Below are 11901 nucleotides of genomic sequence, written 5' to 3'. Positions count from 1 at the left end.
TTTAATTGTGGAACTTTCCTTACCACTTTCAAATAATGTGCATAAATGTGAATCTCTGAAAATGCTTAAGTCATGCACAGATCTTGGCCATTTTGCTTTCACATTTGTGATATGGAAGATTTTAGTCAAATGCCTTTTTTTATTTGATATAATCTGTAATATTAAGAATCCCAATAGTAACTGGGCTGCACATTTACATTGTGAACCCCCTTTCTGTTCACATAATCCCCTTCATTGAGGCCTTGATGGCAGTCTATAGTGGTACCAATCACATTAGTTAAGCCTGAGTGACATATACTGTAATCGGCATGGTCATGATTTGGCCCAAAAAAAACCTGCTTTAAAAAAAAACTGCTTTACAACATTGGGTCTTAAGTGGCTTGGAAATGCCACAAAAAAACCTAAAACTGTTTTTTAAAACTAGAAGCACCAGGTAAACTCCGAATGTCACGACAGACAGCACTTTCCATCAAGTTCTCCGCATCTCCAATAGTGTAGGCTAAAGGAAAGAGCCACTCGCAAATAATCTTTGGGCAATGCAAACAGTTTGTGCTGTAGTTAAAGCCCGACTCCGACAAGTCAAAAATAAATGTGCGTTTCCAACAAATGAATAATGTAAACGACAATCTCACGAGTCACGAGAAAATATATATAGGATCTCAGAAAGTGCACTCTCGCGCTGCGCTGGACTTCCCGTATCAGCTCCGTTTATGAGCCGCAGTCTAATCCTGTTGACATGAAATAAGCTGCTCCCGAGCAGGTTTAAGCTTACTGACCTGTTGCTATGACAGCAAGTCCAGGATGGGCTTCGAAGAACCAAACAATCCAAGATCATGCCAAATCGCCAACAATCAAATCCAGCTAACTGAGTAAGCGACGTACGAAGAACGGGCCCCAGATCCATCAATTAAGCAAAACAAAAATATTGGGTCACTGATTTTTTATGGGCTGTCAGACAAAAATAAATCAATTATGATGTATAATCGGCCCAAAAACCATGTCAGTCTTCCAGATGACCAGTCCACTCCATCCATAGTATTTTTTTTTACTGTGGAAGTCAATGGGGTCCATCAACTGTCTGGATCCAACATTCTTCAAAAATGATTAATTCTTCAAAAAAATATCTTCTTTTTGTTCAACAGAAGAGATAAACTCTTACATGTTTGCAAGTAAGTTTAGTAAATGATGACAACATTTTCATTTTTGGGTGAACTCCTTTAACCGACATTGTTACTCCCCTCGAGTTTTAATACAGGCTCAATTAATCTTCACACTTCACTGACAAAACTTATGGATAACTTTACAATCTTCCTGGGGCCTTCAGACAGCAGGCTTCGCAAGCCGCAGCACATATCTCTCTCTCTGATCTTAGCGAGTGCACCGATGCAGCGTCCCCATAACAACACACTATAATTTCCACATGGAACAAAAAAATAAGTTCCCTCCTTTTTTCACAAAGTTTTTAACAAAAAGAAATAAAGATGAAATTATTATTTATTGACCATGAGCCATTTTTTTTATTTTAATCATATGATTTTTAACCTTATATATATTTATATTTATATTTAACTGTGAACCATATTTAAGTGAAATATATGAGTTGACTTTTACGGCAGCTACAATACATATATTATATAATACATTTTATTTCATAATAGGTTAAAAAAAAGTTGACAGAATTACTCGCTATATTATGTTAAGTAAAAATCATAATAACAATATGATGCTTTTACAGTAATAATAATATCCACTCATCCATAACAGAATCTTTGTGCCTGCTCTTTACCGCTGATGTCAATGGTATAAACTCCACTAAGTTCGACTGTTAGTTTATAATAGTGATTTGTCCAGTCTCTGTATTAAAGGAGCACTTCGACTTTTTGGGACTTTAGCTTATTCACCGTATCCCTCAGAGTTAGATTAGTCCATACATACCATTTTCATCTCCGTGCGTGCTTTAAGTCTGTTTGACGCACCCACCGCTAGCCTAGCTTAGCACAAAGACTGGATATAAATGGCTACAGCTAGCATACTAATCCCAGTAAGTGACAAAATAACGCCAACATTTTCCTATTTACAGTACATGTTGTGATTTGTATAGTCACAGTGTGTACAAATAACAAGGTCATATGAGACACAGCCATCTTCTAACCGTATACATACTGGGAACAATTTTCTCAGAAGGTGAAGCACTGCTACTTGGGCGGAGTGATGAGCGCAGCACCCGAGAAGCGTTTGCTCTCTGACCAATCACAGCAGAGCAGCTCTCAGAGAGGCGAGGCTTAGAGAGACTGAATCCTTGATGGAAGCGTTTCAGACACTGAGAGAAAAGAGCTGACGCTGCAGTGCAGATTATGAGAGAATTAAAGTGTTTTTGACTTTTGATGCATGTGAACCTGTTGTAGGAGAATCTGTTAAAATACTAGCATAACAGGCGCACTTTGATGCATAATGATGAACTCACATTCAGTCTGTGTTACTGGTCTCTGTGTTAATCTACTAAAACATTATTGGATTTTTTTCTGTGACGCACCTAAAATATCTTTATTTCGACATTTTCGGACATTATTATAATGCATTATAAGTGATCATTTTAAGTGTCTCAGTGCGATTGGTAAAATGGTCTTAATTTTGATTGCAGTCATTGGTTTAATGAGAAAGATTGAGAACTTAGGAGAATCCTGTTCTCCTCTCTCTTCAAGATATCTCTCGAAACCAGGTGCTACCCCCTGGGGTACATGGATTGACCCAAACAACTCTAAACAATATTTGTATAACCCTTTTGTTCTAGTCTGGGTATTTAAGGCTAGGTGACAGAGCAGTCTTTGGGACCCTTTGCCAGGATCACCCCCATACAGTAGTGTTTCAGTGTTTTCCTGTTGGAAAACACTCACACACCACTGTGTGTCTCTGTCAGGAATGCACTGCTTACTTTTAGAGTCATCTTTGAGTAAATTATGTCATTTATTTATTATTTCTGAATTGGCTTTTAATCATTTACTTGAGTAATTGGCATGATACATTTTTACCTGACAAATAAATGTTACATCTTGATTCATTCTGCATTTTTCAGAAATCATTATTTCCAGTAGATTAAAGTGCAGTCTGGTGTTTCCGCAAATCTCTGTCCAAGATAGATCAAACCGAAGGCACTATGAATGGAGCAGGGGGCACATCTTAGGAAGACCTTCAGATTTCTGACTATCCAACTATTACAAAAAAATTACACCTACGGGTCTGCAGTGAGCGGCCGCTTAGGGTAAAATAGTTGCACTGCACCCTCTGACTATTTCAGGACTGGCTAGATTGTGATCGTGAGCGCACATTCACGATGTGACGTCTCAAAGTGACACTGGGTCCTTAATGAGCGAATATTTGAAATGATGAGATGCTCAGAATAATCAAAGATCAAAATTAATTCATAATCAATATTTATGATTATTTTCTAATCAGAAACACGAAATTGGAGTCAGATTAAGCATAGAGCTAAAGTAATATTGAAAATAAATTCCAATAAATTAATTTCACTGGAGCGCTGAAAAGACATACACGCATTATTCCTTCGCCCACCATTGGATTCCGTCGTTGGGCCAATGGGTGGTCCTACAAAACTACAGCGTTGGAGAAAGTTACTTTTAAAAGTAATGTGTTACAATTTTGTGTAACACAGGTTAAATAAAGGTAATTATTTAATTTATACACAATTTACTGATATCATATTCCCTTAATAAAAGTCGATAAGAGATGTAAAAATTAAGAATATTAAAAAATATGCAAATTCATTCTAGATTAAAGCTCAGTGATCAACCAATGAGAGCTCTGTCATTCGCGCCATGGGTGTTGACGAGCATGCGAGAGGAGCAGACGCAATCTGATCGTCGTGATCTATTTTATAAATCTTAGATTGTAAATCTTTGAAAAAGTATGAGAAAGTTTGACATTTAATTAATTTGATGCATTCTTAATAAGAAGCTGACTGAATAGAGGAATACATTCTACTTGGTGAGTCAGTATCATATAATTAATGATAAAAAAGACTGTATTACTTCATAATAAAATAGAATTACTGCTACTAAACAGTAAATTAGTTGCTGTGGACTGGTTATTTTCTCTTAAAATTGTATTTTGATCCGAGTATTTATAAATTTCTAAAGTGAACCGCGTGGTCATTGTCCATTGCAGTTCACCGACACACCATTTTCTGGTAGGGTCTCCCAAGGTAAACAGGTCCCAGGTAACTGGTCAGACTTACAGCGGTTCATAAACCCTTTATGATCGATTTAAGAACAAGGACCATGACGCCGCCCGGCATGGCGCGGCCGGGGCACCACCCTGGAGCCAGGCCCGTGGTTGGGACTCGCATGCGAGCGCCTGGTGGCCGGGCCTCCCCCCATGGGGCCCGGCCGGGCTCAGCCCGAAAGAGTGACATGGGGCCGCCCTCCCGTGGGCTCACCACCTGCAGGAGGGATCATAAGGGGCCGGTGCTTAGTGGATCGGGCGGCAGTCGAAGGCGGGGGCCCCGACGACCCGATCTCTGGACACGGAAACTGGCTCTAGGGACGTTGAACATCACTTCGTTGGTGGGGAAGGAGCCTAAGCTTGAGTCGGGCTCATCTCCACGCACAGCTTGGGCTCTGGAACCATACTTCTTGAGAGAGGCTGGAGAGAGGCTGGACTCTCTACCACTCTGGAGTTGTCTATGGTGAGATGCCATATCGGGCGACGTCATGGTCCTTGTTCTTAAATCGATCATAAACGGTTTAAGAACCGCTCTTAGTCTGACCTGTCGAGAGGGGCCAGCTGAGGTGGCTCAGGCATCTGTTCCGGATGCCTCCTGGACACCTTCCCGGGTGGTGTTCCAGGCACGTCCCACCGGGAGGAGACCCCGAGGAAGACCTAGGACATGCTGGAGTATGTCTCTTGGCTGGCCTGGGAACGCCTCGGTATTCCCCCAGAAGAGCTGGAGGAAGTGTCTAGGGAGAGGGAAGTCTGGGCATCTCTGCTAAGACTGCTGCCCCCGTGACCCGGCCCAGGATAAGCGGAAGAAGATGGCTGGATGGATGGCATTTTCCCGTCACGACAACATGCTTTCCACTAACAGGTTCTCATGACTGCCATCTTATTCACTCTGTGGATTTTTTACCTGTTGTGATTGGCTGGTGACGGGAGAGAAGTAGTATAAAGCTTTAATGGTCACTGAGAAGAGGAGAAAATTACTGAAATGAATGTGCCATCCGGAGAGAATGTCATCCCTCCTTAGATCCAGCTTGACTCAGGAGTTGACTGTCCTCTTTTTCTTCCTCCAAACCTAGTTTACCTTTATTGTCATAAATAAAAGTCAATATTTTCAATTTGTACCCTCTCTCCCTCACTTGCTGTTTCAGCGGTTCGTATGGATGCTAGGTATTCATTTCAAAGATCAGTGCAAATTGTTCAAAAACCTGGCAGTCAATGCATTTAGATGACCATGTAGACATCTTATGAAATAATTCAGATATTAAAATTTGAAATCGATTATTATTATTATTTTGATAAATGGTTTAAACATTTTTTTTTTTTTTTTGCTGATTTATTCAACCCTAATTGTTATGTTTTGTCATATAAAAGTTTTATGAATATATACCAATATCCTGTTCCGTTTAAAGAATTTAATTCTGTGATGAATTCTATTCCAAGCTTTATAATATTTTTGATGAAAGCATCCCTTACCCCCCGAGTCATATCTAAACGACTATCTCAGTTTATGTTTGGGACGTGTTTCGTTTTAAAGAATGTAATAATAAATGTATTCGTCAACTTTCTCAGTCTCGAAACTCAATTACTATGGTATATGACATTCAGTGGAGGAAAACTTGGTTATTACCATACAAATATTGCATACCCAATAAAATTAGAAAAATGCAGTGCACTTTTATCCAAATACTGTGATGTAACTGATATATAAACCTTAAGCCATACATGAAACCATAAATGAAAGTGAAGACATTTGTTATTTATTTTTTTCTTGTTATGTTTCATCACTTTTCTGGAATGATTTGAGCTTATATCTTGCATTTATAAAGCTAATATTAATTGTAGCTTTTTTGATTTGTTTTTGTTTTTATTTTTTTAACTGAAACAAGTCACTTGAATACTGTTTTTGTTTTTGCAACCTTTTTTACTTCCATAATGTCACATTCTTTGTGAAAGCAGATATTGTAAGGCAGGACTTGATTGGACTTAGGACTTACACAGGATTTAATTTTGTCAGCAGCTCATTAATCATTTGCAGTAAAAATAAGAATGTGTATTTAGTATAAATAGGGTTGATTATAATTTCATGTTGACTGTATAGTGTAAATTATTTATTTGTATTTATTTATTTATTATTTATTTATATTTATTATATACTTTAAGGTATTTCTGCTGCTAGCTTGGGAGACATACTAGTAGAGTTAGTGTATTTTCTTTATTCCTTGTGAAAAATCTTTACTGTATGCAACTTTATAGAAAAAAAAAAAATAATCTTGGTCTCTATGGGTTCTGTGCAGCTGTGAGCAATCAGCATCCAAGGGACTAATACTGTATGTTTTTTATAATGTACATTTAAAAACGAGCATTATTTACAGTTTTTTTTTTCTTCTCAGAAATGACATTCATGAGTGAATGACTGATGCTCATCATGAACCTTCAAATGCAAAGCCACATATGGATCTTCTCGACACATTTTACTAAAGCATCTGCTCTTAAAGCTACACTGTGTAATTTTTTTAGTTGATTCTTAGCAAAAAACACTTAGTTCTTTCAAAAATACACTGTAAAAATTTTGTAACACTCCCAAATCAAAAATTTCAATTGACCGATAACATCTAAATTTTTCAATTGGCCCAAGTGAAAATCTGTACATTTAATTTTAGAATTTACAGAATTTCACTTGGGCCAATTGAAAAATTTAGATGTTATCGGTCAATTGAAATTTTTGATTTGGGAGTGTTAAAATTTTTTTACAGTGTATATGTGCTCATTAATGTATATTTACTAGGGCTGGGAATCAATAAAAAAAAAATTAACTAATTAATTGCACAATTTGCTGTAATTAATTGCAATTAATTGCATTTTCCCAAGCATGTAATCATCAATATTTAAACTTAGAACAACCTAATTAAATAATTAAATTAAACAACACAGGAAAAAAAAAGGAACAGAAAATAGCCCTGTATTAAAATAATATTAAACATCAATATATTATTCTTTTTCAATATTCAATCAACATAATCAATTAAAAAAAATTTTTTTTAAACTAATTATCAAAATAAAACATGGTCCTACAAAGCTATTATTACCAGAGCATGTGATCAGAGCAGGTCATTTTAACATTGTTGCCCAGCATGACTTTACCAGCACAGTAGGGCTATTGCAAACAGAAGTCTACTACAGAGAAATTTCACGTTATTTGAGCGGACTTTGCTTTTCCAGTGTGTGATCGGTATTCGGTACATGATTCGAGCATTTGGGCCGTTAACGACAGACCGCAACAGGAAGTCATTAAAATGAGGCAAAAAAAAAGTGCTGCGTTAATTGCGTTATTATTTTTTTAACGCGTTAAGCATCTCAAATTAATCGCAAAGATTAACGCGTTAATTCCCCCAGCCCTAATATTTACTTTTTTCAAGTAATAAAGTATTCTCGTAAGTTTATAATCTGCCATTGAAAGTACATACGGGTGAGGGGTTCGAATGCCGGTGAAGCAGTCGATTCTGTTCCCTATCGGAATTCCTGTTCCCTTTACGCAATCATATTACAAATCATGCGTAGTTGCCGAGTTACCATGCGTACCATCAGAACTGAATACGAGCAAGAAGCACAACTGGATGTAAGGGAGGCGATATTTTTTTTCCCGGAATTGAAGGGGAAGACTCATGAATATTCATTAGGGAAGTCATCCCTGATTGGTCTTAACCCCAGTGACGGGTAGGTTTAGGGGTAGGTCATCAGACCCCTCAGTGGCGGGTAGGTTTAGGGGTAGGTCATCAGACCAATCAGGGATGACTTCCCTAATGAATATTCATGTGTCTTCCCCTACCATCCTGGGAGAAAAAAATATCGCGGGAGGGAAGCCAAAAGGTTAAAAAAGGATCGTATTTTTTCCCGAAATTTAAGCGTTTTTTTATTTTTTTTATTTTTTTATTTTTTATTAGAAGCGAGTTTTTCCCCATCTGTCAATTCAATCCAGATTATTTCTTTCAAGCGTTATTACAGATTTCAATGCAATGTTTATTAAGGCTTTGATTTATTAAGGTTTATTAAGGCTTTGACGCATGCGCTGTCAGCAGACACGGCTCGTTCAGGGGGAACAGGAATTCCGGTAGGGAACAGAATCGACTGCTACACCGGTCGCCATGTTGCCCCTCCATCTTGAAACTACATTAGCCAAAGAGGGACATACCTGTAAATTCAAGCTTTGCCTTTCGCGCTTTACACTCAGTGACACAGAGACGAATGCGAGGGGGAAATTACTCGCGACTGCCGGCAGATTTGAAAGATTGTTGATGGAGGATCACGCCTATTTTCGAGGACATGTAGCAGAGTCGCCAAGGAAGCGAAAGAGAGAATTAAAACGTCAACGCGACAGGCAAATCAGCAAGACCAAAGTCAATATTGGAGTAACTTTTCCCAGATGGAAAGAGCTCATGAGGAGCAAAGATTTTAAAACGGACGCCGAAGTTGCCTGCTTTCTTCTCGGCAGGTAATTCAGCCTATTTGTGTAAGTTCGAAGTTTTATAGTTGCTTGTCTAACCATATAACATGGTTGTGCATAACTCCAGACCGACCTCTAGTATAACCTGCGTTACTTTTCCTCACGTCAATGGTGAAAAAGTATTGTTTACCTTGTAACATAAATCTGTGCTGCGACGGATCACAGGTGATAGTTTTAAAGGCGCAATTGGACTAAGTCGAACTGGAAGCCATGTTAATTTTGGAATAATACGGCCACCGTAGGAGTTAAAACACCCTCGAAATTGAAAGGAACAGAAACTAATATTCACTGGGTAGTCATATACAATTTCACCGCTAGATGGGGGAAAATATCACACAGTGTAGCTTTAACCGTCTGTGCCTAAAGAATGTTAACATAAAGACATTACAAAGATTTTTGGTACACATTATCTTTAAAGTGTCTAGTATTAATATATGAATTCACAATTATTCAGTTTTGTTGAGTGTGGTTTGAATTTTTTTTTATCTCAGTATTTCTATAAGTGTTGTATAAAGGTTTTTAAAGAGTGGATGAAAGAGTTTAAAATGTGTTAAATAACTGGGCCGAGGCTATAAGAATTTTCAGTATGTATAATGTAGGCCTACTATACATTATCCCACTGGTCACAATTGTTCACAATAAAAATAATTATTGATTATTTCAAGGGACAACTAATGACACCTTATTTGGATATTTTAATGTCTGGGAAAAGTTTGGGATTAAATGGGTTAATTTCGCAATGAACGTAAGATGGCAGCAGTGACCCTTTACTAGTGGAAGTCCAACACAATGCCAGGCGTTTTCAAACTTCCTCTGTTCTTACACCACGCCTCAGTGTTTGTGTCTCTGAGTGTCTCTCAAAGTCTCGAAGACAAGTGAATAAAGTGTAGGCTACTTTTTCTAACAAAAATGTCACTTCAACTCTTGACGTTGATCTCCGCCATTGTGTTCTTCACCACAGGAGCTGTTTCAGGTGAGTTATTAATGTGTTATTAATGTGTTTATGGAAATAACACGCCTTCTTGGCAAACCTAAACAGTTAGGGTCAGATTTACTAACAGCTTCCTCCAGTGCAATTATGGTTCCTCTTTTGGCGTTAAAAAAAAAAACTACTGTCATGATTTAATAAAGACACGCTGTGAAAAATTTGCTCTGAAAAGGATGCACAGGGTTATTTTGCGGTGGACCTTCATTATTGCATGAGTTGTCCTTTCAGGCGCAACATTTATGGCAGGAGGAGATTATTTAAATGAATCACGCAAGGTGATTTACTGGTAGATTGTGTTTGTCATTATGGAAATGATCTGTTCTTTCATTTGTACGTCGTCGGTAGATGATGAAGTTTCATCCAGAAGGGCTTTACGCCCGTTTCACACATACTCCGTGTGCAGTGTGTATGCGGTGCAGGATCAGCACGCTATAGTGCTTTCACATATGCTGCGTTTGCAGTGTGTAACTGATCCACGGCTGTCACAAACACATACTCACTATTTTTATTTGAAATCCAGAAGTTATCAGTAACTTTTATAAAAAAAAAAAAAAAGTTTTGTCAGCATTGCGCTTCTCTTTGTACATTTACACTCTTTAATAGACGTATTCACGTTTAAACAATTTAAACAACGCATTATTCAATGCATTAGGCTACTTCTATATAGATTTATATAGGCCTATTAAGTTGCTCAATCAAGTGGTAAAATATTTAACCATGTACTTATATTAAAATCGCAAACATTTTAAATTAAAACTTAAAATTGACAAAACCGCCGACTCTTATGCCTTTTCTTTTGCATTTAAATTTTAATACAATAAATCTTGCATGTCACAAAGAACTTGTTATTCCACCTCCACCAATGAGACGAGTGTTGTTTATTATGTCGCCTTGTTGAGGTAAATTGTAGTTTTCCTTGCTTTACCCCGGTCTTAAAGTAAAAAGATGACTGTGAAAAAATAGTAGTATTTAATTAAATGCATTTATGGTGATATTTCTACATTTTATTTAATTAAATGCTTTTATGGTGAGATTATTATATTTTCATGTCAATCTGTGTTAATTTTGACCACGAACAATGTGCTGTCACTTTAATTCAGCGCGTGCAGCACAGCAGAAATAGACTCGGTGCGGAAACCATCTCTGCACTGTATACACACCGCAACTCACGTGCAGTGTGAAAGCTGAGCTCTAACCTGAGAGGCGGTATTAACATTAAGTGACATGGCATCTGACGCACAGAAGCCAATTGCACATGTCACTATGCGTATTGTAGGGCTGGGCGATATATATCGCATGACATTGTTATGCGCATCTCGTCAGTAAAGCCGGTTCCTTGATTAGTAGTAAATCGCCATCACCTGCTTTTAAATGGAGCGACATTTACTACACAGAGCCGTAGTTCACTGACAAGCTGAGCCATATCGCATTAATTATCGCAGGCGATACGTCCATTACTGTAGGCCAGCTACTACAAACTTTGACTCCTCCGGAAGAGCCTCCGCCTTTTCCACAAGATGTCAGGTCTGCAACCATTTCAATACAGGCGGCTGCTCAAGACAACGCTGTCGGTTTCTGCACATCTGCAATTATTGTGGCGGCGCTCATGCCTGCACCATATGCCCTGTAAAGAAACACATCAATAAAAATTCAAAAAATGACTTGTCGACTCCCGTGAATTTTACGTTTGTCATCAGAATTGTCCCAGCACCCTGATCCTGAATTTACCAAATATTTGCTGTCCGGCCTCGAGCATGGTTTCGAACCAGGTCTCGAAAGCATCCCCTCACAAAATTTGATTTGCGATAATCTCCAATCCATAAAACCCGAAATAGTAGACAACCTGATTAATAAGGAAGTTAGTTCAGGTTTCATGATCTGATCTTTCGATTACCCCCCCTTTCGAACACTTTCGCATCAGCCCTATTGGAGTGGCTACAGGGAAATTCCAGAAATGTAGACAGCTGGCTCCAGAAGCAGACCCCAACCCAACGCCAGTACCTCACTATTCAGAACTGCTCTTCCCGTAAACTACTCCTTGAGACCACTTCTCAACGCCTCTCTTGATTCTATTCTTCAAGCTAAACCAACCAGTCACGCGCTTTTGGTTTCAAAAACATTTCAAATTAGTCCTAACACAATCTGGCATCCCATCTGAACACCTTTCAGGCCACTC

General features: G+C 38.3%; 1 protein-coding gene across 3 annotated transcripts in view; it reads left to right on the top strand.

Moving 5' to 3' along the window:
• The window catches only part of LOC311285435 (CD48 antigen-like), a 78556-nt gene that overhangs the window by 31550 nt on the left and 35105 nt on the right, over nucleotides 1-11901 (top strand). For 2 of the 3 annotated variants that reach the window (XM_084401092.1, XM_084401090.1), the window contains exon 1: nucleotides 9557-9710. The exons of the other annotated variant lie outside the window; for it this stretch is intronic. In XM_084401092.1, coding sequence (XP_084257218.1) covers nucleotides 9647-9710 — 64 coding nt within the window. In that variant the 5' untranslated portion in view covers nucleotides 9557-9646. Of the gene's footprint in view, nucleotides 1-9556; nucleotides 9711-11901 lie in introns of those variants that run through there. 3 annotated transcript variants of the gene reach the window in all.

The sequence above is a fragment of the Rutilus rutilus genome (genome assembly GCF_951802725.1).
Source record: "Rutilus rutilus genome assembly, chromosome: 2".
NCBI lineage: Eukaryota > Metazoa > Chordata > Actinopteri > Cypriniformes > Leuciscidae > Rutilus > Rutilus rutilus.
This window is presented reverse-complemented; position numbering and strand designations above follow the sequence as displayed.